The 27,125-nt window shown below is 53.8% G+C and overlaps 1 protein-coding gene across 9 annotated transcripts in view; it reads right to left on the bottom strand.

Moving 5' to 3' along the window:
- IL4R (interleukin 4 receptor) overlaps positions 1-27,109 on the bottom strand; it is a 37,484-nt gene extending 10,375 nt beyond the window's left edge. Inside the window, exons 1-5 of one of the 9 annotated variants that reach the window (XM_048224671.2) lie at positions 26,984-27,109; positions 7,721-7,811; positions 6,516-6,648; positions 5,409-5,560; positions 3,918-4,069 (exon numbers count right to left, since the gene is read on the bottom strand). In XM_048224671.2, coding sequence (XP_048080628.1) covers positions 3,918-4,069; positions 5,409-5,560; positions 6,516-6,648; positions 7,721-7,790 — 507 coding nt within the window. In that variant the 5' untranslated portion in view covers positions 7,791-7,811; positions 26,984-27,109. Of the gene's footprint in view, positions 1-3,917; positions 4,070-5,408; positions 5,561-6,509; positions 6,649-7,720; positions 7,812-15,135; positions 20,018-22,336; positions 26,748-26,983 lie in introns of those variants that run through there. The other 8 variants (XM_026515648.4, XM_026515649.4, XM_048224669.2 and 5 more) reach the window with 8 other exon arrangements.
- Between the last annotated feature and the right edge of the window lie 16 nt (positions 27,110-27,125).

Raw genomic sequence — 27,125 nt, 5'->3', positions numbered from 1 at the left:
AGGCTATAATTCCAACTGGCTAGGAGATGTTCTCTCCTTTGCTGGTTTTGAGACGACAATAGGGAAGGAACCGAGAGCCCCTCCCACCAAGGGCCAGTGAGAACCTATGGCCCCCAGTCAGCAGCCTGTAAGGAACGATGCTGCCAACATCACAGTTGACATGCAGGAGAGATCTTCCCCCGTCGAGCCTCGGATGAGACCACAACCGCAGCCGAGTCCTTGACTGCACCCTTGCAAGAGCCTGAGCTGAGGTCCCAGCTAAGCCTCACCCAGACTCCTGGCTCCTAGAAACTGTGGGTCAATAAAATACATGCTGTTTAAAGCAGCTACGCTTGTGGTGATAATATTATATAGCGAGAGAAAACTAACAGTGACAAACGCACACGTTTCCTTGTCCGTGCATACACTCTCTGGAAGGACACACATGCCTCCAAGGCCTCTGCTGGCTCTAGCCTGGCCTTCCTTGACCTCCTGGCAGGAGATGGGAGCAGTGGTCAACTCTGGGAAGAGGAACTGGAGGTTGGGGTCACAAGAGAAACATATTACCATTCTAAGTCCTTTCATACCATTTGAATTCTTTTACTACATGTATTACTTTTATTTAAAAAAACTTTAAAAAATGAAATAAAATCTATGTGCCAGATCGAGTCTGATGGCATGGGAGTAGCCTGAATCCTCAGCCCGGGGCTCCTTTCCCTGCCAGGTTTGTCCCTTTTCGGCTCTGCTTCTGCTTGGGGGTTGGAAGCACATTTGGAGAAATGGTCTGGTGTAAAGTGAGCCGAAGGGTGGTGTTACACAGAACCCCAACAGGTTGCTGGAGAGACTGGGGGGCAGCTGGAGCTTCCCAGTGGAGCCGAGGTCAGGGTAGGGGTTGAGGGAGGAAATGAAAGCAGGAAGACAAGGACACTCACTCACAGTCCTCTTCTCTTTCTAAATATGAGTAAGCAGGAAGCAACAGCTGGACCTAGTTCTCCAAAGGAATCGTATACCCTGGAGAGGACTAAGGGATTGGGAAATGTTTACTAAGAAACAGAAGAGAAATTGGAGCTTCCAAGGATCTGCTTGTGGCTTGTGTTTCAACAAAGAGGCCAGGTGTTTGGGAGGCCGCCCCTGAGAGAAAGATCCAAGGCGGCAGAAACAGCACAGGCTCTGGAGTTCCAATCCTGGCTTCCGACCCCAGCTCTGCCATTCCCACTTACCCTGGGTGAGTCAGTCCAACTCTCCGTGCCTCAGTTTCCTTGTCACTAAAGTGAAGAGACCAGCACCCTCCCACCTGCAGGGCTTTCTCAGCCGACAGCGATCCGGGTTGAGCCTAGCACATTTCAGGCATGCAGGAAATGGGAACCATTAGGACCACAAGCGTGGCATCCATGACCCTGCACACACTGCCACGCCCCATATTCCTCAAGAGATGCCACGCACCTTCATACCTCCAAGCCTTTGCTCATGTGGTTCCCTCCACACAGCCTACCCATCCCTTCCTTCCCTATCTAGAAAACTCCTATACACCCTTCAGTGCCAATGCCAAAACTCCCCCTCCTTCACGGAACCTTGTCCAGAAATCATTCAGGACCCTGAGTAGCTTTATCCCTCCAATCCCACAGCAAACTTCTAAGATGTCTCCTTAGGCCGGACCCCATCTATGGAACATACATCATGGAGACTACAGCTACTAATATTCTATTCACTTCGTATGGTGACAGGTGGTAACTAGACTCATTGCGGGGACCATTTTGCAATGTGTACAAACGTCAAATCACTCTGTTGTACACCTGAAACTAGTATAATATTGTATATCAATTATACATCAATTAAAAAAAAGAAAAGAATTGGTCCCATCCACTCTGAGCCACGGCTGGTGTCTGCAAGGAGGTAGCAGACCAGGCTGGACAGGCACCCAGCATCTAAGCCATTGGGGTCAGGCACTCAAAGCTCAGGATGGTAACCTTGTGGCTCCAGCTCCAGGGCTAATCCTTATTGGTCGAGACCAATGGTGGCCATTCCATTCCCTAGCCTGTGATTGGTTAGAGAGGAGCACGTGACCAGCTCTGGCCAATGACCAATGAGGGGAATTCTATAGGTTGGGTCTCTCGCTGGGGAAGGGAGGGATGGGTGAGGGGTGTCTCGATAGCCTCCACCCCAGCAACACGAGAAGCTGGACCCAGAATTCTGAGGCCCTGGGCAGCCTTGAGCGTGTACCTGACAAGTGAGCCACAGCCTGGTACACTGGTTAATTCTACCTGCTGCCTAGATTCTGGGGCCAGGTCCTAATAAGCCAGACTGTGTGTCTCCGCCAGCCTTGTTCCTGTTTCTCCTTCCCCGGAGTTTCCGCTGGGGAGCCACCCCTCCCTCATTCTCCACCCAGCTGGCTTGGGTGGAGCTGACCCCACCTGCAATTCCAGGGGTGGGCACGTGACTCACCTCTGGCCAATCAGAGCACAGCACCAGCACCCTCTTTCCTGCGCCAGGTGCAGAGATTTGCATGTGAGCCAAGCCGGGCACCTGAGAGTCGTCCCCAGAACTTTTACTGGGACTCTCGGGAAAGAAAAACCTCTCCCACTGTGGCTTTAGCAGATAGCTAGCATATAGCATGGAGCTCCTGGTGGATACGCTGGCCACTACATGAGGGAAGAGCCTGCTTAAAAATGAAGCCAATACTGAATAGAGCGGGGCCAAGGAGAGGATAGAGTCCCGGAACCTGGAGCCAGCCACGATAAGCAAATAAGGAACATTTCTTTGGACCTTATAGGTCACACCCTTCTCTCCCCTCTTAATAAGTCTTGCACTTCCCAGAACATGGGGAGGGCATTTAGTTACAAAATGGAGACTGCCCCTCTCTCTTTGGCATCTGTGCAGCCCCTCCCCATGCTTTCTGAGCCTTCGCTGGGAGAGCCCGGCTGCTCCATTCCCACTCCACACAGGGGCCCTGTGACCTGGTGCCAGGGGGGAAACCACACCTGAGAGCCTGAGAGATGTGAATCAACGCCCACCCCCTCCCTGGCTGAGGTAGGAAGACAGGAAGGAGCCACAGAGGCTGATGTGGGAGTTTAAGATGTGTGGAGCCTGGAAGCAGAAGCCAGGCCAGCCTGGGTCTCAGGACACGAGGCGTGCCTCAGAGGAGGCCCTCGGTGAGTCTGATGTAGCAAGTTCTAGACCAAGGTGTGGGAGGGCAAGGCAGATGGGGCTTTCCGAGGCCTGTGGTGCTCAGGAGAAAAGGAGAACAGTGTTTACGACACACTGGGTGCCTGGCAGGGAAGCCTGTCTGTGTCACACACTCAGCACTCTTGGTAGCTGCTGGAGTAGGTACCCTTGCTAGCCCCATGTTACAGATGAGACAACGGAGGCATGAGGAGTTTACCCGCCATGGCCAGGATCACACAGCTGATGAGTGGAAGCAGGTACTGGAACCCAGCTCTGTGGGGCTCTGACGCTGTCCCTCCCCTGGGGATGTGTGAGGGGGAAATGAGGGTGGCAGGAAATAAATTCCATCCCCACAGGAAACTAAAAGGGAAGGGAGCCAAGCCACCCGCCATGTACAGCCCCCGCTAGTATTTACTGGATAGTTTGCTGCCCATCAGTTCTCCCTTTTAAAAACCTGTCACTACATTCATTTTAAAAGCAACCCCACAATCACTGTTGTGATGGCAGAGCCCATACCAGAGGCTATTAGCATCCTATAAGAGTCAATGCAATGAGGACCAAACGACAGCGTTAAATGATGGCTGAACTGGTTCTCTGGTGGGGAAGGCTCTGAGCCTGCGGCCTCCTCTCTCCATGAAAAAGGACTGAACCCAGCACAGAGCCAGAGTGGAAGCCAGGCTCTAGGTCCCCAAGTTTACAGTCGGGCCCCAGGGCCCCAGTCTCCCCCTGCCCGACTCCCACAAGGTGTGGAGGAACCCCCCAGTGCACACACTCACGTCCATGGGGTCGTTTTCATTGGAAATGTTGACCATGTAGGTGAGCTCGGAGTACAGGTGATTCTGGGTAGGGTACGGGTTTGTCCACATCAGCAGCCACGTGTGGGAGACGTTGGGGTGAACCGTGAGGTTTCCGGGGGGCCTGGGCTTCACTGTGGAGAAGCAGTGCCTGGTGAGGCTCTCGTCCGGGTACGGGGAGGGGGATGACCCACGGGACACGGGTCACGGTCATTGTTAGTCAACTGTGGGGATGCCTGGGTGGCGCAGTCGGTTAAGTGTCCGACTCTTGGTTTGGGCTCAGGTCATGGTCTCAGGGTCAGGGGATCGAGCCCCGCGTCGGGCTCCTTGCTCAGCGCGGAGGCTGCTTGCGAGTCTCTCCCTCTCCCTCTGTTACTCCTCTCTCCCTCTCTCAAATAAATAAATACATCTTTAGATTTTTAGTCAACCACACCTCCGTAGCACATTTCTGGAATCCCACATGGATTGAGTCTCAGCAGAGAACGACAACCATAATACTGGTTATAATGTAGCTAAACACTCTACTTAGCCCTCGTGATTATTAACCAGCTTTCTACTGTGAAATGTACAATGTGTGAGCCAAACTAACCCCAAATTTGCCTTTTTCACCTTTGTCCTGCACACGTGTGGCCACATCTATGTATTATGTTATTACTCACTGTTTTTGTGTATTTTGATTCGTGTGTTTTCAAACTCCGTCTCCTCTTAAGCAATCTCGTCCAGGAGATCATAAGTATGTAATATGTATTAAAATCAACGCACACGTGCGGAAATGATTTGAATTCATGGGTTCGTTCACTGGTCTGTTTAAACAGCGCACTGACTGTGGGCGGCATGAGCGGGCCCTTCAGGAACTGCTGAGCCCTGAGCTCTGTGAATTCTTGCCTCTGTGGCTTAGTAGCTGTGTGACCTTAGGCAGGTTACTTGCCTTCTCTCTATTATATTCAGTTGTAAAATGGGGAGAACTCTCTTCTGCAAAATGAGGCTCAGAGAGGTAATGTGACTTGCCCAGGGTCACACAGCAATAAATGATGTTTTAAACTCCCGTCACTACACCACAGCAGAATCATGGCGAATTGCTGCGGGGACTCGGGCTACCAGGATGTCAGCCTTCCATGGTCCAGACCATCTGAAGAAGCAGGAGCGGACCAGGCAACAGAGGGCGGAAGGGCAGTACCCAGCTCAGTTTTGCTCTGCAGCAAGCATGACCCCAATCTGGGCACTTAAATTCCGGTGCTTGAAATAGTAAAGCTGAAGAGGACCTGATGTACTATGGAGGCCAGTCCCATTTCAGAGATGGGAGGACTGAGGCCCGGAAAGGGGCAAAAATCTCATCACGTCTGTGAATACGCAGAAGACTGCTTACACCTCACTCCCCCAACTGGAGTCTGCCTCCCCTGCCCCAGAGCCCGGCTGGGGTTTGGGAACCACCCCCCCCCCCAACCCTGGCCAGCTCCAGCCTGCCGCACTCACCGTGCTTGCTGGGCTGGAAGGAGCCTCCCCACAGCCGCTGTTTCCCAGCCCACAGGTCCAGCTGATAGACGTCCGCATTGACCACGTCATCCATCAGCATACTGCACGCGCACACCGCACCTTCTTGGTTCTCGGGGACACACGTGCGGTTCCTGCAGACACAGGTGTGGCATTAGGTTGCCGTGTTCAGGCGGGCTGTGACCCACGGGCATCCCTGGGACATGCCTCGAGGGACACACGCTCTGCCAGCTTCCCAACGGCCCTGCCCCCAAGACCAGATCCAGGGCCCAGGGTGTGGTGAGGACAACAGACGAGCTCCGCTCTCCTTGCTGGCCACGGCCACCTGCCACACCCACCATGGACTCTTCTACCAACTCTTATATGGTCATGGTCCCGGAACTTGGCTCGCCCTTGAAAGCCAGTGAAAGGGAAGAAACAAAGGCACTAAAGAGTTCGTAACAATGTGTGTGTGTCCCAGTGTACCCCCGGGTAGCACGGTTTATCCCAGTGGACCACGGGCAGTGGACAGCTGCCCACGTCTCCTGGGCTAGGCTAGGGGTCAGCGAACGTCTTCTGCAAAGGGCCAGATAGTAAATATCTGGGGCTTTGAGGGCCATACTGGTTGTGTCCCAACTGTTCAACTCTGCTGTTGGAGCACAAAAGCAGCCGGAGACGATACAGAAACGAGTGGGCATGGCTGCGTGCCAATAAAACTTTATTTACAAAGGCAGGTGGTGGGCCGGATGTGGGCCTCGGGCCATAGTCTGCAGATCCCTGGTCTAGGCCAGTGTCCCACACTTCGAAGCACAACCCGTCCAGCTTGGTATAGCATGGGACGCCTCCATCAGGGGACCCTACATTCTGGTGTGCGGCATACGCCGGGGTTCCCTTGTAACTGCGTGCCTTCGGTACCCGATCATGTCCTCAGCACCGCCTGGAAGAGTAGCCCAGGTGCCATGGCTTATCCCGGTGACCCAGCGGGAACAACGTACCCCGGATTCCACAGTCCCCCAAACATCACGGTGAACTCCACCACTCACACACTCTCCCCGACCCTCTGGGCACAGCCTCCCCCAAATCCCAGCTCCACCCCAGGCTTACTCGGACCCCATAAAGTCCAGCTGGTAGGACAGGCGGAGCTCGGCACTGCAGTTGGTGGGACCGTCCATCTCCCACTGACAGACAGACGTGCTGACATAGTCGGAGAAGCAGCTGGGCTCCTGCAGGACCTTAACACTCCCTGGGGAGACACAGGAGGGCACTGAGCAGCCAGAGCCAGACAAGCAAGGGGGACAAATCGGAAACCAGCCCAGACAGGACCGAGGAGTGTGTCACGAAACAAGGAGACCACAGGCCCAGGCACAGTTCCGTGCGGGTGTTCACGGAGCTGGGGGCAAGAAGGGGCTCCGGAGCTTCTCAGCCAGCTAGGAGATTCCTGAAGCCGAAGAATACCCCCAGGCGGCCCGGGTTACCTTTATCTTCTGGAAACTCCACTACTTGCCCCTTGGAGGCCAAATCAAAGGAAATTTCTAATCTAAGAAATTTCTAGTCTAAGTCACCATCACAGGCATCTGCCCCAGAGCAGTGCAAGCAGGAGGAGGGGCTGTTATCCATTTGTTTTCCATTTTGGTCTATCTTCCACCCCTCTCTGTGCTCAGGAGGCTGACCACCCCCCCATGGTCTTGCCACCCAGATGCCCTTGTCCTCTTCGGCAGTATCAAGGGCAGTATCGGGGTTCGGCAGTATCAAGGGCAGGATGAAAGGGGTTCGGCAGTATCAAGGGCAGGATGAAAGGCTGGGGTATTTCTTCCAACTGGTCGGTGCAGAGCTGGGTGTGAAGCTGGCAGGGTGTGTCCTGGGTTTGCCAAATCACCCGAGAGCCCTTGCCCTGGCTCTAGACTGCCCAGCCACAGATGGGCAGGCACTTTCTTGCTCTGGTGCCCTGCACCAGCCGAGCCATAGCGGACACGAGTCTGCAAGGACTGACCATGTTAGGCAGAGCCTTAGATTTCTAGTAAGTATCTCAAACTCACCTCGTGTCCCACACTCACATCTGACCCCCACCCCCCACCCTCCTCTGTTCCATGCTGTCTTTTCCTATCACTTTCTAACACTCTTCACAACGTATTTATAATTAGGACCATTCGTCACTAGCTGTCCCCTCCCACTATAGTGTAAGCTCCTCGAAGCCTGGGATCTTTGTTTTGTTTACTGATTATCCCATGAGCCTGGCATCTAAATGACCAATAAACATGTGCTGAATGAACGATCGAATGAAGGAACTAAGGAATGAATGGGAATCGGTGACTTACCGGAGCCTGCCACGCATACCAGGATCAGGCAGCTCACAGGGAATGTGAGCCCAGAGCAAAGCTGCCCCATTGGGAGATCCTAAGATACCTGCTGAGAGAAAGTGAGCCAGGTTAGTGCCAACAATGAGCCCTCTGTGTTCACCAGAGCTCGCTATCTATCTATCTATCTATCCATCTCTATAATCAAGAAATACAACACAACTGCACAAAGCCCAGAATGAAAACCACAGAATGCCTGTCCCAAGAGACACTACTTGAAAAAAACCCCATGACCTACTAAATATAAGCAAGCTTTTTGGAAGTTCATAATGCACATTTGCATGTAAAGGCTCTGATAAGTCCTGCAGCAAAGAAACTTCTTTCCTCATCTAACCCAACACTTACCAACTTATTTCCCTACTCAACCTTCATTTGTGTGTGTGTGGGGATGTGTTAAAACCCCAGTTAAACCCCTAAAAGATTTATAATTCCTTGACATATACTTTGGAGATGTTAATCTGTTTAGCTTTATAGAGCTGGTTGAATAAATGGTGGTATATCCATGCAATAAAAATGATGCTTGAGTGTGTTGCTGTTAGACTTGTATCAGTGGCCTCAATTCTTCACACCCCTCCTGGATCCATGTAACCTCTCAATGTCTCCACCACCACCACCCCTGCTCTGGGCAAGGCGTTCGCCCCTGCCCTTGGATTATGGGCTCAACCATGGGACTAGCTTTGGCCAGCCGAATATTAGCAAATAGATGCACTGTAGAAGCCTGCTTTTGCACGACCACTGCCTTGAGAACCGGGCCGTGCTAGCCTGCAGGAGAATGGTGACATGGAACTGTTCTAGCAGCCCTGTTTGCATTAGGCAACAGGCAGCCGCCCCCAGTCATGTGAGTGAGCTCAGCATATCGGCAGCTGAGCGGCGCTGTGCGGCTGACCCGAGTCTGGCCCCAGGTGCCTGGCTGAGCCCAGCAAGCTCAGCCAAGTCCAGGGAAGCTGGCCCGCCAGGCCTGAGCTAATAAGCGTCTCTTGTCACTCGCTCCTGGGGTTTTGTGCTTTATCGCCATTCCCCCTCGGGTCATCACCCTTCCACTCTGACTTCTAAACCCATAGATGACCTTTGTGTTTTGTGTTTCATATAAATGGAATGGTCCACCACCCCTACTGTGTTAATGGCATCCCATAATACATGACTGGGGAATAAAAATCGGAAAGTACAGACACCTAAAAAGAAATAATTTTAATATTTAATATATCATTAAATATCACTGTACCGCTGCAGAGCCGAAGTAGCAAATTCGTAGTAAACCCCTGCGTGTCCGCCACTGGGTTTTTAGCCGTTAGTACTGTTACTGCGTTGTTGTGAACACAGCGCAGCGACCGTGCCCATCCTTGGCGAACCACGGTCACACACTGCTCTGATCCTTGCCTTAAGCTTCCTTTTTTTCTTTTTTTTTTAAAGATCCATTTATGTATTTTCGCAGGGAGAGGGGCAGACGGAGAGAAGCAGGCGCCCTGCCGAGCACAGAGCCCCACACCAGGCTCGATCTCACGACCTGCTTGTGACCTGAGCGGAACTCCAGAGTTGGACACTCCACCAACTAAGCCACGCAGGCGCCCCTTATCTTTTTTTTCTTTTTTCTTTTTTTAAAGGTATGCTATTGATCTTTTCTCGTATTACAAAAGCCACTGTGATCGCTGTGGAAAATGTAGATAAGAGGGACGTAGCAAACAAGCAGAAAGAATGCCTGTAATTCCATCACCTGGGAAAACACCACGGGTGACCTTTTTGCATCCGTTTCTAGTCTTTTCTGTGCATATCTGCTGTGACAGAATGGGCTGGTACGTCTTCTGTTTCACAGCGTGTTTACTTCTGTGCCATGAAATACTGCCCAGTACCCCTCCTTGCAATGGCTGTGTAGTGGGTTTCCTGAAGTTTAAACACCTGCTCCGTCACTTACTGGTTGTGAGCCTTGAGCAAACTGCTCTGTGCCTCAGTTTCCCACCCTGTAAATAGGAGCTAAGAACAGCTCCCATCTGACCGGGGTCTGGTGAGCGGTAAGTGAGCTAACACAGTCATGGTCCAAGTGGTCACTGATGACTTTTGTTAAGGAAAATGCTCCACAGTGGACTCCCACGGGGTGAAAGAGCGTGTACTCTTCCCGCAACACTCCCGGCACATAATACCAAGGCTTTCTAAAAAGCAGGGTACTGAGGTATGTTCCCGGCAGTGCTGAGAGCACCTGCCCTCCCCACCCCCGCGTGGGTCTCTAGCTTGGCTTCCAGGCTTCCTTCTGCCGCTCGGTAGCTGCGTGCTGTTCAGGCAGTTAGCCTATCTTTCACAGCACTGGCTTCCTTATCTGCAACCTGGAAATGAGACTGAGCTCAACCTCCCAGGCGTAGGGCAGAGAGGAAGTGAGGTGTGTACCTAAAGCACTCTGCAGGGTGTGGAGCACAGGAAGGACTCATGCCCCTGTTGGAAGCGATCCGCTCGCAGGACCTCCCCGGCCTCCCCCTCCACCTGGCCCCGCACCTGCACATGGCGTTCCTGCCACCCGCACATCTTTACTTCCTGCAGCCCTTCCCACACACCAAACCCGTGCCCACCTCCGTACCTTTCCTCTTGCAGTCCTTCTCAGTCTCTCTGTCTCTCTCTCATGTATTCATTTTATCCATTCAGTTGTCCATAACGGATAACTTCCCCCCTAAGACTCTGGTGCATCTTTCGAAAACAAGGACATTCATTCTCCTCCAGAGCTCCCAAGGCAACCATCAAAATCAGGACATTAACCTTGAGGCATTACTGCCATCAGATCACAGACCCTACCTAGTTCCACCTTGCTAATTGCCTCCATAATGCTCTTTATAAGCCCAGGACCCCGGCTAGGATCGTGCATTACACCTGATCATTGTGCCATGCCAGCACCCAGGTCTTGGCTTCGAGCACTGTTCCACACCGAATGGAACGACGGCTCCTTGAAGAAGTGGCTGACCCCAGGAGCAGGCAAAGTGCACGATAAGCCTGGAATCCTTGTGTCAGAAGTAAGGACGCACCCGGGAACAGTGGGGACTCGGCCACAGCTAAACAGGGTCCATTGGCTCAAATGGGCATAACTGAAGCAACGCAATAAATATATAGTAACCGATTGTAACCCTTGGAGTTAAACAGGACGCACGAGTCTGTTCTGCTTTAGATCAACAAGTGGGGGGAAGGGGGCAGTTCCATGTCTCCATGGCAGCCTCTAAGTACCTCCCCCCAAGACCTGTATTGCTTATTAATTGAGGAGTGAAAATACTTACTAACTTAAGAACATTCGATACTTTACACACAATACTTTATAGAGAAATATAATCGTATATAACTTTCCATCCAGAAACCTGGCAGGTACCGCCTTCACCGGTCGTCAGGAACGGAACAAATCAAGGTCAGGAGCTTTCTGAAACTATCCCCTGAGAACACAGCATTGCTTCTCTGGTGTTCCTGCCCCAAGTGCACAGATTGCAAGGAAGCGTCAAACCCAACCAAGGGGCAGTCTAGAAAAGAACTGGCCTGTGTTCTTCAAAACATGCCAGCAGGTGGGGTGGGGTGTGGGGGCAAAAGGCGAGGACAGTGTGGGAGGGCTGCTCTCTTCCAATTGTCTGTCATCCCAAGAGCCAGCCTTTGTCTTGTTCACTGCTGGCTTCCTAGTCCCCACAGGCTACCTGGCGCAGAGCACCTGTTCAGTTAGTGCTTGTGAATATCACCTTGGACATGATGTGGGGCCGCTAATACGCTCAGCACGGGACCAGAAACTCTCCCCAGGGAGCACTCGGGACCTGCGCAAAGCCCCGACTCGCTTCCCTTGAGGAGTCTCAGTGAAGAGCAAGGAAGAAAGGGTGGGAATGTGGTGTCGGACCCATGATGCTGGTGTCCTCTCTCTACAAAGTCCCGGTAACTTTTCCACTGACAGGTTCACACATGCCCACAGCATCCTGCGGCAGAAATGGCAAAGGTGTCACCTTAGCTCCGATTCTGAATAAAGAGAAACAGAGAGGGCAAAATAACACGTACAAGGTCACACAGCAGAAGGGCTTTTATGATAAAGTCAAGCCACCCAGGCAGGGGAGACTAAACCGTCACATCTACAGCAGTCAGGGTTGCTGAATTCGATCTGTTTCAGAGGGCACAACCAAATATGCACTCGCGTATGCCCATAACCACGTGTGTGCACGTGCACGCACACACACACGCACACGCACACGCCAGCTGGCTTCACGGACAAGCAGGTGCTGCCTTCAGGGGAAATCACGGCCCACAACGTGCAGTAATGGGAGAGCCTCCGTGAATATCATAGGGATGGAGGACAAAGACACAGATAAATGGAAGAAGTAAAAAGAATAATTACCAAGTGTGTGGGTCAAGCATATGACAAGAGAAAATAATTTCAAGGTCACACTCTCAATCATGGGATTCCTGACCTGTTGAGTTGGCAGGCAGCCCCTGGCTCTACTGCCAACCCAAACAGTGATGCCCTGCACATTCTCTCTCTCTGACAGGCTGGAGTCCAGCGTCTGTTCCCCTCCTCCACAGACGCTCATCTCCAGGTCTCGGCTGAGCAGAACTAACGACTGGAAACCGTTTTCTTAGGTCGAGCCAAAGATTCATGAAAACAAAATCCCGCCTGTCAAGTACTTACATGGTGCTTGGCACTTAGCAAAGCGCAGTAGGAGCATGACCTTATTGAATCTGCCCAAGCACCCTGCAGGATGGCCTGTTAGTCCCACTTTCCACCTGGGGGAACTGAGGCCAGAGAGGTCAAGGAACTTGCCCGTCAGGTCCCACAGCTGGCAAGAGGAGAGAGTGAGGCTTCTGAGCCCAAAGTGCATTCCAATACATCAGTGTCTTCACCTTCTCCTCGAACCACAGAATGAACCCAACTTGATGAATGAAATAAGCCCGGAAGAGCTGGCCCTCCTGCTTGTCAATTTCAAATACCAGCTGCCCCAGCACAGGACCAGGAACAGCAGGAAAGACCTAGGGCTTTTGTTGTCTACCAACTCCCCATAAGCCAGAGGTGAGGCAGCAGCTTAAAAAATCAGACAAAAAAACCCAGTGAAAGTCATATTAACAGAGATATGAGAGCCAGGACAAGGGAGGTGACAGTGCCCAATCACGCCCATGCATCCCTTTGGAAGAAACCCTGCTGATCTGAATGAAGCTTGGCTAGAGGATACACAGAGAGGACCTGAAAATCCCAGAGGGCCTAGAAAGGCTTTGCCGAAAGACTCTCCCCCCTACACCCTACAGGCTCTCTCTCAACCCCTATCTCTGTCTAGAAGCCACAGTCCTTAGTGTTTTGGAGATCACGGATCCATCTGAATATCTGATGCAAACTCCAAACCCTCCTTCTAGAAAAGCGCACCCATTAAATTTTGCATTCCATTTTAGGGGTTCATAGATCTCTCTGTAGCCAAAGAAAGGACTTCAGGTCAAAGCCCCCCTTCTAGGCAATGAGCAGTTTTTAAGAGCGTGAACGGTGACAAGATTTTCCAAAAGCTCAGTTTGGGGCTGAGAGAATGACAGGCCGGGCAGGGGGGAAGTTAGGGGTTCCTGCAGACATGACTCACTTCATTTCTTCTCCGCGCTGCAGGCAGAGTCATTTAAAAATCGCCAACCAGGCCACGAACTCCCTGCTCATGCCCTTCATTGGCCTCTGGCTCCCAAAGGGTGTCTTCACCCAGGGGCACAAAGAGAGATGCCTGCACTTCACGGCCCAACCAGGAGGAGCGTCTCCGACTCGGAATAAAATCCAAGCCCGAGAGTGCGAACAGCCAATCCAAAGGGGTGCGCACTGTGTGATTCCATTTATGTAACATTCTTGAAATGACAAAATTATAGACATGGAGAAGAGATTCACGGTTGGCGGGTAGGAAGGGAGGTCCGCGTGGCTATAAAAGGCAACACGCGGCTCCCGGCATCGCGATTGCTGCGCGGGAGACACAAACCTGAGCGTGTGATAAAACTGCGCAGAACGACGCACGCACATGCGCACAAACACGCACGGGCGCGAACGCGTGCGAGTAGAACAGGCGCCTTTTGAACGAGCTCCGTGCATGATCCCAGGGCCGCTATCCCGGTGGGGGTATCGTACTGCGGTTCCGTAAGAGGGTACTCTTGGGGGAACCTGCCTCTATCATTTCTTATGACTTTCGGTGAGTCTACAATTCTCTTAAAATAAAAAGTGTAAGAAAATGCAAAACCCAAACCCAACAAAAACACACAAAAAACCCCTAAAGTCCCCTGATGATCTGGCTCCTGCCACACGTCCACCATTCCCTCCTACGCCTCCCCGACCCTACAAGTCTTTGATCCCACTGGCCTCTGAGCGCCTTGACACGCCCAGAGCCTTTCCACCCAGAAAGCCCACCTAATAAGGGTTCCCTCTGTTACTGCTTCTCACAGCACCCTGTTTATTTCTGTCATATACTTATCGCCATCTCTAATCATATCGCTGAGGTTACACGTGTGAATGTTTATTTTATTTCAGGATGTAGATGGCAAAGATTGAAAGATCCGACTGCAAAAATGTTTGCAACTTCCCCGGGTCAAAATACACCATTTAAAAAAAAAAAAAAAGAAAGAAAAAGAAAAAAGCAAGCAAAGACCAGAAGATAGCAATCTATACTGCAAAGGGTTAATGGTCTTCATATATAAAGAGGTCTTACAAATTAGTAAGACAAACATCCCTTTAAGAAAAATAGGCAAAGGACCTAAGTAATTCACCCAAAAAAGTATTCCATCTTGGCAAAATATGAAACAGCCCCTCTCGTTCTGCGGCTACTTCCTGACGTCGGGAGTATCAAAGATCGCCCATCACATTTAAATTATTTGTCTATGTATGTGCTGTTTGTCTCCCCGCCATGAGAACACAGCCCCAAGCCAAAGGACAGCTGGGATTTACAGCCATTGCTTTGTCCCCAGGACCCAAACAGTGCCTAACACATGCATAGTGTGTGTTCCAGAAACATCTATTAAATGCGTGATTGGGTAAAACTCAAGAATAGCAAATTCTAGAATCTGTTTTTAAACACGGGGTACCAAGCTTCTGCTTATGGTAATTGCTATGCACACAATTCTATGAGGCAGGTGCCATTAAAACCCCCATTTTACAGATGAGGAGACTGAGGCACAGAGAGGTTGCACGGGTAGGATTTGAACCCAGGCAGCCTCACTCCAGATCCCACGTGCCTGGCCACTGATTTTGCTCCTTTTGAAATGCAGCCTCTGCCTGCCATCCTGGCATGTGGTGCTATGGGCCAGAACTGAGGTCTAGAGACGGCACGCGACAAATTCAAGGTCGGGGAGGGAGGAAGCAGCGACCAGCGAAAGTCTGAGCCAGCGAGACATGGGAAAACCCTCCTGCCGGCCGTGAGGTGCTCTTCACTTACTGTTTTTATCTGGGAGGACGTGAGTGGCGAGTGTTGAAATGTCAGAGGCCAGCAGCGGTTGGGAGGTGACCGTGAGGCTCTTCCTGGGCCCCGCTCCTCTTCCCTCTCTTGACCGCAAACCGGCTTGAAGGGGGGCTGGATGGGCAGACAGGATGCAGCCAGTCCCATGACAAGCGCACGTGAAGAGGAAGCCAGTGACAGCAGGGGCTCCGGGTGGCCTCCCTGGGGAGCTGCTGGACCCTGAAACTCCAGTCTGAAGCCGGCCTGGAGCTTCCTCTGTCCTCCGGGACAGCTGGGCCGCCCTGGCGGGGGGCCAGGGACACACTTCTCCCCGGAGCAGCAGCCTTCCCAGAACTGCTGCCCGGCTGGGGTTCCCAGAACTGGCAGCCGCGTCAGCAGCCCCACCCAGCTGGTGATGCAGGCCAGGCCAGGGCCCCAACATGGCCTGGCCTCTGCCTCCTCGGCTCGCAGCCCAGCAAGTGGAGGGGACGGGTGGCGGCCGGCTGGTCCTACTCCTACTGGGGGCGAGAATCAGCAGCCTCGGCCAGCAGAGTCCAGCAGACTCCTGTGGACCTACTGTGCGCTCCCACTCCTCGCCCACTCGCCCGCGCCCACGTATGTTCTTGCTGTGTTTCCTGAGTGCCTACTATGTGCCAGCAACTACAGACGTGGGAAAAGCCATTCATTCATTCACTCATTCATTTCTTCCTCCTTCCCTTTGACACACACTTGAAAAGAGAAGTTACTGGAGGTTTTGGAGCAGAGATGTGACCCTATGAGACTTTTCAAACCATCCCTCTGGTTGTGTGGTCTGAAAGGACCGTGGGGTCAAGGGCAGAAGCAGCGACCGGTGAAGTCCAGGCAGCAGGTGCCGGGAAGGGTCAGCAAGAATGGGCTGACTTCTAGACGGGCTGAAGGCAGAGCCAACAAGATCCGCTGACAGAATGGACTTTGGGAAGAGAATGAATAGGAGTTGAGCAGGACCCTCGTTTGTTCCCAACCCACCAGAAGGCTGGAGGTGCCGTGTGGCAGGATGCTGTGGGGTGTGGGAGGGCCCCGTGTGAGAAAGAGGCCTGCGAGGGGCAGGGAGGCTGTGGGAAGGAGCATCAGGAAAGGTAAGAGACTGTTTGGGGAAGATCCATGCTGGTCCTTGAGGGCCAGGCGTCCCTGCAGGAACGAACGAGAACTCCCCAGGAGAGGGCAGGGGTGAGTGTGTGGGAGGCGCTGTGGGCTCATGAGGACAGGCAACGTCTCATCCTCTGTAAGCAGAACACCACGCCTGGCCCAGAGCTCCCCTCCACGCCCCTCAATAAACGACCATGTGTCTTCTATTTTATTCTTGTTTCTACACTTACATAGCACTCCCTTAGGGCCAGGCACTGTTCTAGACGCTTTAAACCCTTCCTCTGAGAGGACTACAATAATAAGCCATTGTCAGTCCTGATGAGTCTTAGGAGAGGGAAAGGTAGGAGGAAGGGAGAACAAGGAATGCGGGAATGGCCAGGGAGAAGGGAGGGCGCGGCCCTACCCCACAAGGCAGGCCCTGGGCTGCAGCGATGGAGAGAAAGGAGAGGTCAAGCAGGCACAGTACATGCTTCAGACTCCGTCTGTCCCCAGGGCAGTGGGGAGCCACTGAAGGCTGTTAAGCAGGAGAGGGGAAGCAGGTACCCCTGCCAGAAAGTCCACTCCAGCTCGTGCGTGGGGAAGCGCTGTGGGTTCGAGACCGAGGTGGCTGGGTTAGGAGGGCAGGTGCTGCTGGACGAGAGGGGCAGACTCAGCCCTGTGTGGGAGGCAGAGATGGTGACCCTGCTGATGGCCGGCAGTGGGGCCAGGAAGATCACGTGCCACGCCACGTTATGGACACGGTGAGTCCAAGCAGGTGGTGGGCCCCTGGGGGGCGTCCGAGAGGCAGTACGTTCCACTGGCCTGGAGCTCAGAAGGAAGGCTCAGGCTAAAGGCGGGCCTGAGGGTCCTCGGCTGTGTCTGAGGCCGAGGGGGCTGTGCAGAGAGAGATAGAGCCTTGCCTGAGAGGGCCAGGAGGGCGCTGGAGACCCCGGACCTCCTCCACGGGACAGGGCTGGAGGGGCTACCGTCTTGGGGACACGCTGGCCACTTTATGGCACCGTGGACACCCATGTTGGCCGTACCTACATGGAGTCCAAGCTGCCAGTGGGAACCCTGCCGAGGCGGGGAGGCCCCACGGAGGAGCTGGAAGCCACACCTAGCTTCAGAAGGTCCCCGAGGCCCCGGAGGAGGTGGAGCCTGAGCGAGCCGAGCACCCAGACACCACGTGGTCCAAAGCAGCAGCTGATCCCTGTCACTTGCAAGCCCATTTCTCCGCTCAGCACTTAGTCCTTGCGGCTTGCCACAGGCACACCCGTGCTGAGCACTGTCCAAGGGCCCCCCAGGACGCCAGCGCCCACGACGCCGGAGGCTGCGTCCACCCTGTTGGCTGCTGGGGCCCCAGGGCCTAGTACAGCGCTCAGCACACAGCGGAGGGGCCAGGGGTATTTGCTGACTGCAGGGAGCCTGGACAGCCACCCCTGATGAAGACGGAGGGAGACACAGCCCCCCGAGCTGGAATGACCCACCTCTCACAGCCAGATAAACAGACCAATTCTGGCTCAGAACGTCCTTAGATTCCTCAATGCAGGCCCTGAACTTGGCCACCCGGGAAACTGACCGCAGAGAGCTGGTAACTGGGGCATTACCATGATTATGGGCTCGGCCCTGGGACACTGATTAGATTTCGGCTGTCTTCGTGAGAGTCGTGGCTCCCAGCAGGCCTGCTTCCTGAGGTCTGCCAAGGTCGCCATGAATGCCCCTGCATGTACCCAGGTCCTCCAGCCATTAGAGACCGTGCCCTGGGCCCCTCTGCCCGTGGCTTCCACCCCCACCTCCCAGACTGACCGGCCTCAGTCTCGGTCACACCAGACTCTGCTCTGCACTTGAACTTCACCGACTCGCTTAACCCTGACATCAACCCAAAGAATGTGGCCGGGGCAGTATCATCCCCACCGCAGACACGGGGAAACTGAGGCCCGGAGGTTCAGCAACCGGCCTAATGACGCATAGTTAGTAAGCGGGGGGCCTGGATTTGAACCCAGACCTTCTGGCCCTGGAGTCTGCGGTCCAGAGCCTGGCACCAGCTCACTCCTTCTGGGCACATCTGTTTGTCCCTCATGGCAAGCCCCACGTAGAAGATGTGGTCCAACACTGCCCCTGCAGAGAGGGAAACCGAGGCTCAGAGGCATTCCGAAATCACCCAAGGTGACAAGGCAGGAAGCCGACTGGGCTAGAATGTGCCTTCTGGCCCTGTTTGCCCAGCCGTCATCTGTGAACTTGTCTCAACAGTGACCAGGACTTTGCCCCCCGGGCTAACCCAAAGCCGGGCCAACCAGGTCTGCACAGGGAAGAGCTCCCTGTTCACTTTCTGTCCGCAGACGGGCACTGGGGAGAGGGGTCTCTCCCTGGAGCAGTTCCTGTTGTCCTCCGCCCCCCCATATTATTCCTGGCATGGTCAGGGACACACGAACGTGTGGGGCTACTCACATGGGCAGGGATCCTGGAACATCGGAGACACAAAAGCCTAACTCTGGGCCTGACGGTCTGACAGGCCTTGGCAAGCTGGGGGTCCTCTCAGGGCCTCCGTCTCCTTATCTGTGAAGTGAGGGCAGGACCACTTGCCTCATGGTGGTGTAAGGCGACAAGGAGACGATGGCGGGGCGGAAGAGGCCCTGGGACAGCGGGGATGGAGCAGGTGGCAAAAGGTCACCTCCAAGCACAAGGCAAAGGCTCTGAGACCCTGAGTACATGCCGGTGCCCATGACAGCCACGGTCAGGTCTCACAGGGGCACACGGAAGGGAGGAAAGAAGGAAGCTGGGCTCCAAAGGGCAAATCGACCGCATTTACGAGAAGTTCCAAAGGAGACAAACCGATCTTGGGGTCAGAAGTCAGGGAAAGTGTCCCTGGCGGGGGGTGGGGGAGCAGGAGGGAAGCTTCTGGGGCCCTGGTCAAGCTCTGTTTCTAGGCTGCGTTCTAAACACATGTGCACACGTCGGGAAAAAGCACAAAGCTGTACGCCCGTGTGCACAGAAGCCGCGCTAAGGAGGAAAGGGGAAAGAAGGAAGAGAGAAGGAGGAGAGAGGCTGCGGCCTCCGGGCTCAGGGCCGGACAGCACTTCCAGCCCCCCTCGGCCTTTCCTGGGGCCACTGACCCTCTAAGCACCTGCCTCTGCTCTCACTGCTCATAGCTACCCCCCACCCCAGAGTCGACTCCAGGATCTAAGGGAACTCAGACACATGACAATGACAGACCCATATGACATGACACAGGACAGCGCAGTGGGCCCAGGGCCAGTCCCAAAGGGCAGCCGCCACTCCACTCAGCTGCTCTTTGCCACATCCGCGAAGGCCTGGGCACTGCTAGGTCTTTCGACGTTTCAAAGAGAAGCTAGAAATCCAGATTTTTACACCGATTTTCCTGATTTTTAAAATTTGGAAAACAGTTCCAGTTTCAAAACCCACGCCGCCCATTTGTGGCCCCCCTTTGGCTTCCGACCACCCGCTGATGTCCTCTGGGGTGTGTGGGTGTCCCGAGACGCCACCATCAAGATGCGCAAGCAGCAACAGGTGGGACCCCGCAGCTTCCCTGGGCACCAGCACCCCCAAAGGCAAACATCCCCTGCCCTCTGTCCCTATTACCTCTTGCTCGCTACGGGATGTGGTTGTCATGGTGATGAGAAGGGAGAGGGGCTGGAGACACCCCCCCCACGCCTGTTCTTTGTGGCTGAGCAGCAACTCGGGGTCAAGGGGGGGATCCTCAAAATTCTGCAAGCCCCCTGCCTTCCTCCTTCACGGAACAGGACGCGCCCCTGCCAACCCTGCCCTCTCCCAGCCCCGCTCCACCTGTCCCCAAACGGGCCACAGTCTCCCCTCTCAGTGCCCACCCCACGGGACACCGCTGCTCAAGCCCTGCTCTTCCCTCAGCCCTTCCCCTGGCTGTGCCTCCGTCCCAACATCCCCGCCAGTCTCAGGGGTAGTGAGCTTTGCCTTCTTTCCTCTCCTTTTCCAGACTGGAAGTTCCTCCAGGCCAGAGACTGTGTCTTACTCATGCATCTGTGCGAACAGAGGAGGCAGCCAACCAGGGGCGGCAGCAGTAAAGTTGACCTTCACCCCTGGGTGCGGTCCCCCCTCCAGGTCCTCCTCCGCTCACGCCCTCCTCACTGCCTGGAACGCCAGCCCGTACTCACTCCCAGTGACTAACCCGCACACAGGGATGTCGGCAGCACCTTTCCTATCCACGATTCTAGCTATTTTCACGGGAACTGGCGAGGAGAGGCAAAGTGAATTATAGCCCCATTTTATGGATGTCAAAAATAAGACCCAAACAGGCAAAAGGACTTGCCCCAGATTACAGAGCAAGTGGGCTGCTGAGCTGAGACGGAGATGTACATTGTTTGTTTTTTGTTTTTTTTTTTCAATTTATGTGGCTCGAAGACTAGGGTCAAAGAAAAGTCACGAAAAATGCACACAAAGAGAACAGGAATAGGAAGATGAATACTGAATAAAATGAAATTCAAGGGCAACAAAGTATAAAAGAGAGAAAGGTGGCTGTTTCATGATGAAAGGAGCAATTCACCAAGGGGGTATAAAAATCATGAACCTCTTTCTACTCATATATTCTATTTATATGCACCGAACAGTATGGCTTTAAAAATAAGGCAAAACCAAAACCAAAACAAAACAAAAAACAAGAAAAGGTCAAGGAGAAATGAACAGATCCTCTCTCAGAGTGGGAGATAAATCAGATAGAGAAACACACACAAAAACAGAAAATATGAATGATGTAATGATCAAGTCTGATCTCATAGATTTCTAAAACTTTACACCCACCGGAAAATACACATCCTTTCAAATACAAGAAGAACATACAGAAAAACTGACCAGAGGAATCTTACAAGGATCTCAACAAATTCTCCATCATTGATATCACACAAGCCATAAATATTGACCACAATGCAATAAATTTAGACTCCAACAATACAAAGATAACTTTAAAAAAATCCATGCATCTTAAAAAAAGTTTGAAGTGCATAATACCTGTAATCAAAAGGTAAATTATAAGTTATTTTAGCAGTGAATGACATTGTATAATAAGACCCATGGAATGAAGCCAAAGGAGCAAAAAGAGAAAAAAAAATTGTAGCCACTTAGCCTGAAGCAGATTTACTAGAAAACAAGAAAGCCTGAAAACAAACGTTAGCCTCAAAGAAGGAGTCTCAGAACAGAAGAAACTTTGATGGACAGCAATGCAGAACAGAGATCTGGAGGTTTTAGCTGGCAAGCCCAATGTGAACTCAAAGGGGGATGACGCCACACAGAAACATGACTACAGGTTGTATCAACAGAGGTATGGGCTCCAAATCCAAGGAGGTGCTAGTCTCCCTCCCCCGTGACTGGGTAGGCTTTGCCGGTGTGTGTGTGTGTGTGTGTGTGTGTGTGTGTGTGTGTGTAGGCAATGGGTTTGACTTTGACCAACTGAATCATGTCTAAAGCCAGACTGAATTCTTTACAATTCCCTGAGTCAGGGAGAATGACCGAAAGAACTATGACTATATATTCCAGGTAAGAGAAATACAGGGCTCAGGTTGGAGGGAGCTGGTTTACAACTTCCAAGGGGCAGAACCAGAGCTAGAAAGTGACTGCTACTGGAAAGTTCATTTGGCTAAATCTCAGGAAAGATTTTCTCCCCGTTAGAGCTGTCCAGCTGTGAAAATGTGGCTTCTGGAAGGCCTACTGTCCATCTCCAGATGTAAGACTGTTAAGAGGCTGCGGCTCCATGGGCTGGAGGGCTGCCTGTCCAGAGATCTGGTGTCTCTCCTCTCCAGAAAAGTTCCGTTTCCTCTTTCTAAAAGGCAGAACCCTCTCCTGGCCCAGGAAAACCTCAGGGCTACATCGGTTCTCCAAAATGGCTGCTGGTGACTGTACTCCCTCACTTCGGACCAAGAAGTCCTTTTAGACGCTCCTGCTTGGGCGGGCTCGCTCAGAACAGCCGTTCAATGCACAGGCTCCCGGCTCAGCAGCCTCGGGGTTGAACCCAGACTCTGCCTCTTTGGAGTTTTGTCACTCCGACCAGTCCCCACCCTGAGCCTCAGTTTCCTCCTCAGGGAAAAGGGGAGGTGCCCTCTCATCTACCCACCTTCACCCAGCTCAGTGCGTGAAATGGAGAGGGGCCTCCATGCACCCTCTTCCACAACCGCCCCCTCCACCCGTGCTTTGCTGTGTCTCCGCTGTCTGTGGCCGGGAAGGCGCTCGTTGGTAAAATGACCTGTAAAATGATGCATACAACAACTGGGTCATCTGCAACACCATCCTGGCCTGCCCACACCCACGCGATGTGTTCAAACACCGCGGTAAAGCCCAAGGATGCTGGAGCTGCCGGGTTCGCAGCCGTGCTCTGCCCCCTGTGTGGCCCCGGACGAGTTACTCGACGATCCTGTGCCTGTTTCTTCATCTGTAAAGTCTGGATGAGAGCAGTTCCTACTCTGTAAGCTTATTTTACAAGGTGAATGAGAGGTTTGCAGGCCTCTGGTTCCTGTTTTACCTCCCTGACCTCTGCCTTGCTCAATTCCATCCGACCACAGCAGTTTCCTCGGGGGTCGGACACACCAAGCTTGTTCCCACCTCAGGGCCTTTGCACGTGCTGTTGCCTCTGTGGGAATCACTCTCATTTCCCCGGATATCCACATGTCCTTTCACCTCGGGTCTCAGCTCAAAAGTCACCCCCCCCCACTAGACTGTCCACTCCAAGAGGGCTCTTGCTTCTGTGTCACCGCTGTGTCCCCTGTCCCTAACATGTTTGCTGAGTGAGTGTAAGCCTGGTGCTGACACTCAAGACATGTGGGTACCCGTTACTTTAAGGGGCGCAGTCAGTCCCTTTATAAACCTGCTGCTCAGAACTAAGTCCTTCCCCTTTAGGAAGTGTTCCACCAAACTCAGGGGGCCAAGCTCTCTTCCCCTTACATGGACGCATGTCCTCTCCCTGTGGCGGGGAGGAGTGGGGGGACTAGATCCAGCTCCAGTGAGTCGGCGCCCAGGCCTGCTTGAGCGAAGCCCGTGGATCTCTAAAGTAACCTCGAGAAGGCCATGCAGGCCCCAAGGGCGAGAATGAGTCAGTCGGAGCCAAACCTGAAATCTCAGAGGCATGGCCACTTCTTGGAAAGGCGAACACATGCGTGCTTCGACAGATCTGTGCGCCCAGGGCCAGGGATAAGCCACGGGCTAGGAAGTGGGGTTGGTGGGGTGGACGAGACCTTCCCTGTGGTTCCCGCCACCTGGCCCGTTCTTCCCCAGACCCCTGCCCCTCGACTTCCTAAATGTCCCTCCTCACAGAGGCTCCCCCAGAGTCCACTCCTCCTGCTTTCCTTTCCCTCCTAGTCCTGACGGGTTACCACAGGTCCCTGTTCTCCTGTGTGAAATCCGGGGGGCCAGGCGGGTCTCAGGATTCACAGAAACTCAGATTATAGAAAGGTCATCTGGTATAAAATGCCACCTGACATAACCACGCTCCCCTCCCCCCCAGTGTGTCCAGCACTCCCTGGATTGATCCCATGAATTCCTCTGCATCGAGACACACAAGCATTCGCGTCAGGGAATATAAACGAACACACCAAAGTGCCTCGTGATTCGTTCACCCCAGGTCTTGCTTCCCATCAGGTTACGGAAAAACTTTCGGTTTCCAGAGCCTGCAGACTTCAGCATTAGAAATCGGGGGCGGGGGGCAGATCTGTCTCTATTTATTTGCTTGTGTATTGTCTGTCTTCTCAACTAGAACTGAAACTCCAGGAGAACAAAGACTTCGTCCACGGCTCTACCGGGAGCTCCTGGAACGTACAGGTGATTGATAAATACTCAAAGAAATGAACACCCAGCGGCTGGGTATGGAGGACTGATTGTCCTAAGAAGAAGAGAAAGAGCTATCTGAGCCACGGGCAAGGTGCCTATGAAAATACCCATTTTAGTGACAAGCAAACTGAGGCTTAGAGAGGTTCAGCAACTTGCTCAAGATCACACAGATAGGAAATAGCAAGGTCTAAATTTGAACCCAGGGCCCCCCCGTCTGCAAGCCTGTGCTCTTCTCTCTGCCTCAGGCTCAGAGAAGTAGCGACTTCCTGGAAGTCACATCAGGGACACGACCTGTGTGATGCGGGATGCCCCGGCCACCGCAAGACCCTTCAGTCCCCGCTGGGCTTCTGGTCCACACTCTTGCGAGGGCAAGTTCAAACGACGTGCAGGCAAGCCACTGGCCTCTCTTCCAGACTAGCCAAGGTCATTCTGGCCAGAAGCGACCGGCCAGGTCTCCAGCCACGAGGAATGCTCAGAAAGATGTCCCCCCTGGCAACCCAAGCGAACTGGCACAGTGGGAAGGAACGCAGGCTGGGAAGAAAAGCAGATTCAAATCCCTGTCACTCCTAGATATACCGCCTCCACCAAGGTCACTGCACACATCCCTGGGTCTGCTTCTTCCCTGGCAAAATGGGTAGATTAAATCCCATCCAATGGGGTTCATTTATTTACTTAACAAACACACAGTGTTCGCTCAGGGCCAAGCACGGTTCTAGATGCTTGACAGTTATTCGTTCACTGAATCATCACTACAGTGGTATAAAGTAGTCACTGTCATTTCACAAATGGGGAGACCGAGGTCCTGAGAAATTAGTAAATTGTAAATCCAGCGTTTGAACCTGGGCAATCTGGCTCCAGAGTCCATGATCTTAACCTCCAAGCTGTACTTCTTAACGGGCAAAAAGAGGCATGGACATGTGTTGCGATGTACGTGTTGGAAATTGTGTCAAGTATCTTCAAAAAACGTGATGCCCTCAAGCCTCATATAGTCCAACTTGACGAATGTGAAGCACCCGGGGGTGGGGGGCGGGGGAGCTTCTGTCTTGCCTCACTCCCAGGTGCCATCTAAGGCAGCAGAGGGCAGTGGGCCAGCTGACCCCAAACTCTCTCCTCTGTCCTGGGGGTAGAGGGGTAGTGATGTAGGGAGAGGAGGGGTCCAGGACAGGCTCACTCCTCACTTCTTTGACGGGGCATTTCAGCTCCTTTCTAAATCAGAACAGCAGGAAACTGACTGCCTCTGGGGACCACCTCCCTGCCCCGCCTGGCTTTTCTGCACCCCTGGGATTGTGCTGTATAAGTGACTCAGTTACTGAGCCACTGCCCAGAATCTGGAAATCCTCAGGTCATCCCAGACCTGCTGGTAACTTGTCGTATGGTAGCCAGGGTGACTGACTCACTAGCCGTTCTTCCTCCTCGCTCCTTTCCCATGGCCTTCCTCTGAATTTGGCTCTGGAGGTCCTGGGTGGGGCCCAGGAATCTGCATTGTGATTTGGGGGGGGCGCTCAGGCAAGGCGAAGTGCACCGGGCCACGCTCCTTCCACAACGTGGCCAGACCCACCTTCCCATCCCATCCATGTCTGGCTTCTCCCTCCTCCACAGCACCACTGGAGCCATGCCCGGCAGGAGCCCAGTGGGTGCTACTGAACAAGCGGATGGCCAGGACAGGTTGCCTCCCATTCCACCGTGGGGCAGGTGAACAGTGCTCTGGGGGCCTTTGCAGGACTCTGAATGCCCTGACGGTGGGGGACACCCTAGACAAATGTATGCCTCACCCTCAGTCTCCCCGTCAGACTTTAGGATTTTAATAAAGGCACTGATGTCCCAGCAGATGCCCACACTTCTAAAAGGCCACCCTTAGGGGAGGAGCTGCAGGGGTGGGACCTCACAGAGGGCTGGGGAAGAACAGAGGAGAAGTTAGGACTCTAGCAGGATCAGTGCTGGCCCGGGAGCCATCGGCAAATCCTAGCAGTAGGGACACGGAGTTGGCCTGTCCTCAGTCTTGCTTGAACTAAGAAATCCAGACTCTGTGTGTGTGTGTGTGTGTGTGTGTGTGTGTGTGTGTGTGTTTTAAAATGCAGATTCCTGGATTTACTGAATCGGAATCTCATTGAAGGCAGCCTGGGAATCTGTCTTTTACTAAAACCCCCTGAATAATTCCTTTAAGGGATAGTTTGACCAATGTCGTGGACAGGTGGAAGACAGCAGGCTTCCGCGTCAGACCGCCCGGGTTCGAATCCTGCCACACACTTTGCAGGCAGGAGTCACCTAGGGCAAACTATCTAAACTGCCCGGGGGGCCTCAGCGTCCTCATCTGAAAAAAGGACTGATCCACACATCGCACCGACGAAAATGGTTGTTTTGCGATTTAACTCAGAATACTTTCAAAGTTCCAGAAAGAACCTGTGCAAAATGAGTCCTGTAAATATTTGCTCTCTATTATAACTGGGTCCATCCAGTATTTCAAATAAGGAGGGAAAGGGTCGACAGGACCCGGTTTCCCCAGACGACTCGACCTGGTCACCAAGTTCAGTTTTCGGAACTCCCCCTCCTCCTCCCCACCCCGGTCCTCGCCCACTTCCTGCGCTCGGGGCAGGGGGTGACCGTCGGAACCAGGGGGCTGCGTGGCCCGAGCCCCGCCTGACCCCACGCTTGCGACGTCCCCGACTCCCCGAGGTGCCGTCTCCGCTGGGGTCTCCGGGTCAGCACGAGTCTGAGGGGGCGCGCCGGGGAGGGGGGTCCCCGGCACCGCGCGCCCGCTGCCCCCGTAGACCCGGGCCGAGCCGGCCGCCGCTCGAGGCACGGGGAGGGGCGGGCTCCGGGCGGCCCCCGATGGGGTCAGGGCGGCCCCGGAGGTCCCCGCCGTCCCGGGCCCCGCCGGCGGCCGCGCCCCTCCCCGGGCCGAGCCCCCGCTTCCGCCCCGCGCGCGAGCCCCGCGTCCTACCTGCGCGCCCCGGGTCCATTCGCCGCGCCGGCGCCCGAGCGGGAAGTGGGGGACCCCCGCGCCGCCCGTCCTGCCGCGCCGAGCGGGGCTTTCCTGAGCGCGCCAGCCGGCACGCCCCGGCTTCCTGCGCCCCGCCCCGCCG

This window comes from Ursus arctos, unplaced genomic scaffold (assembly GCF_023065955.2).
Source record: "Ursus arctos isolate Adak ecotype North America unplaced genomic scaffold, UrsArc2.0 scaffold_2, whole genome shotgun sequence".
Taxonomy (NCBI): Eukaryota; Metazoa; Chordata; class Mammalia; order Carnivora; family Ursidae; genus Ursus; species Ursus arctos.
Note: the sequence above shows the minus strand (reverse complement) of the source record. Positions and strands in the feature narration are given on the sequence as shown.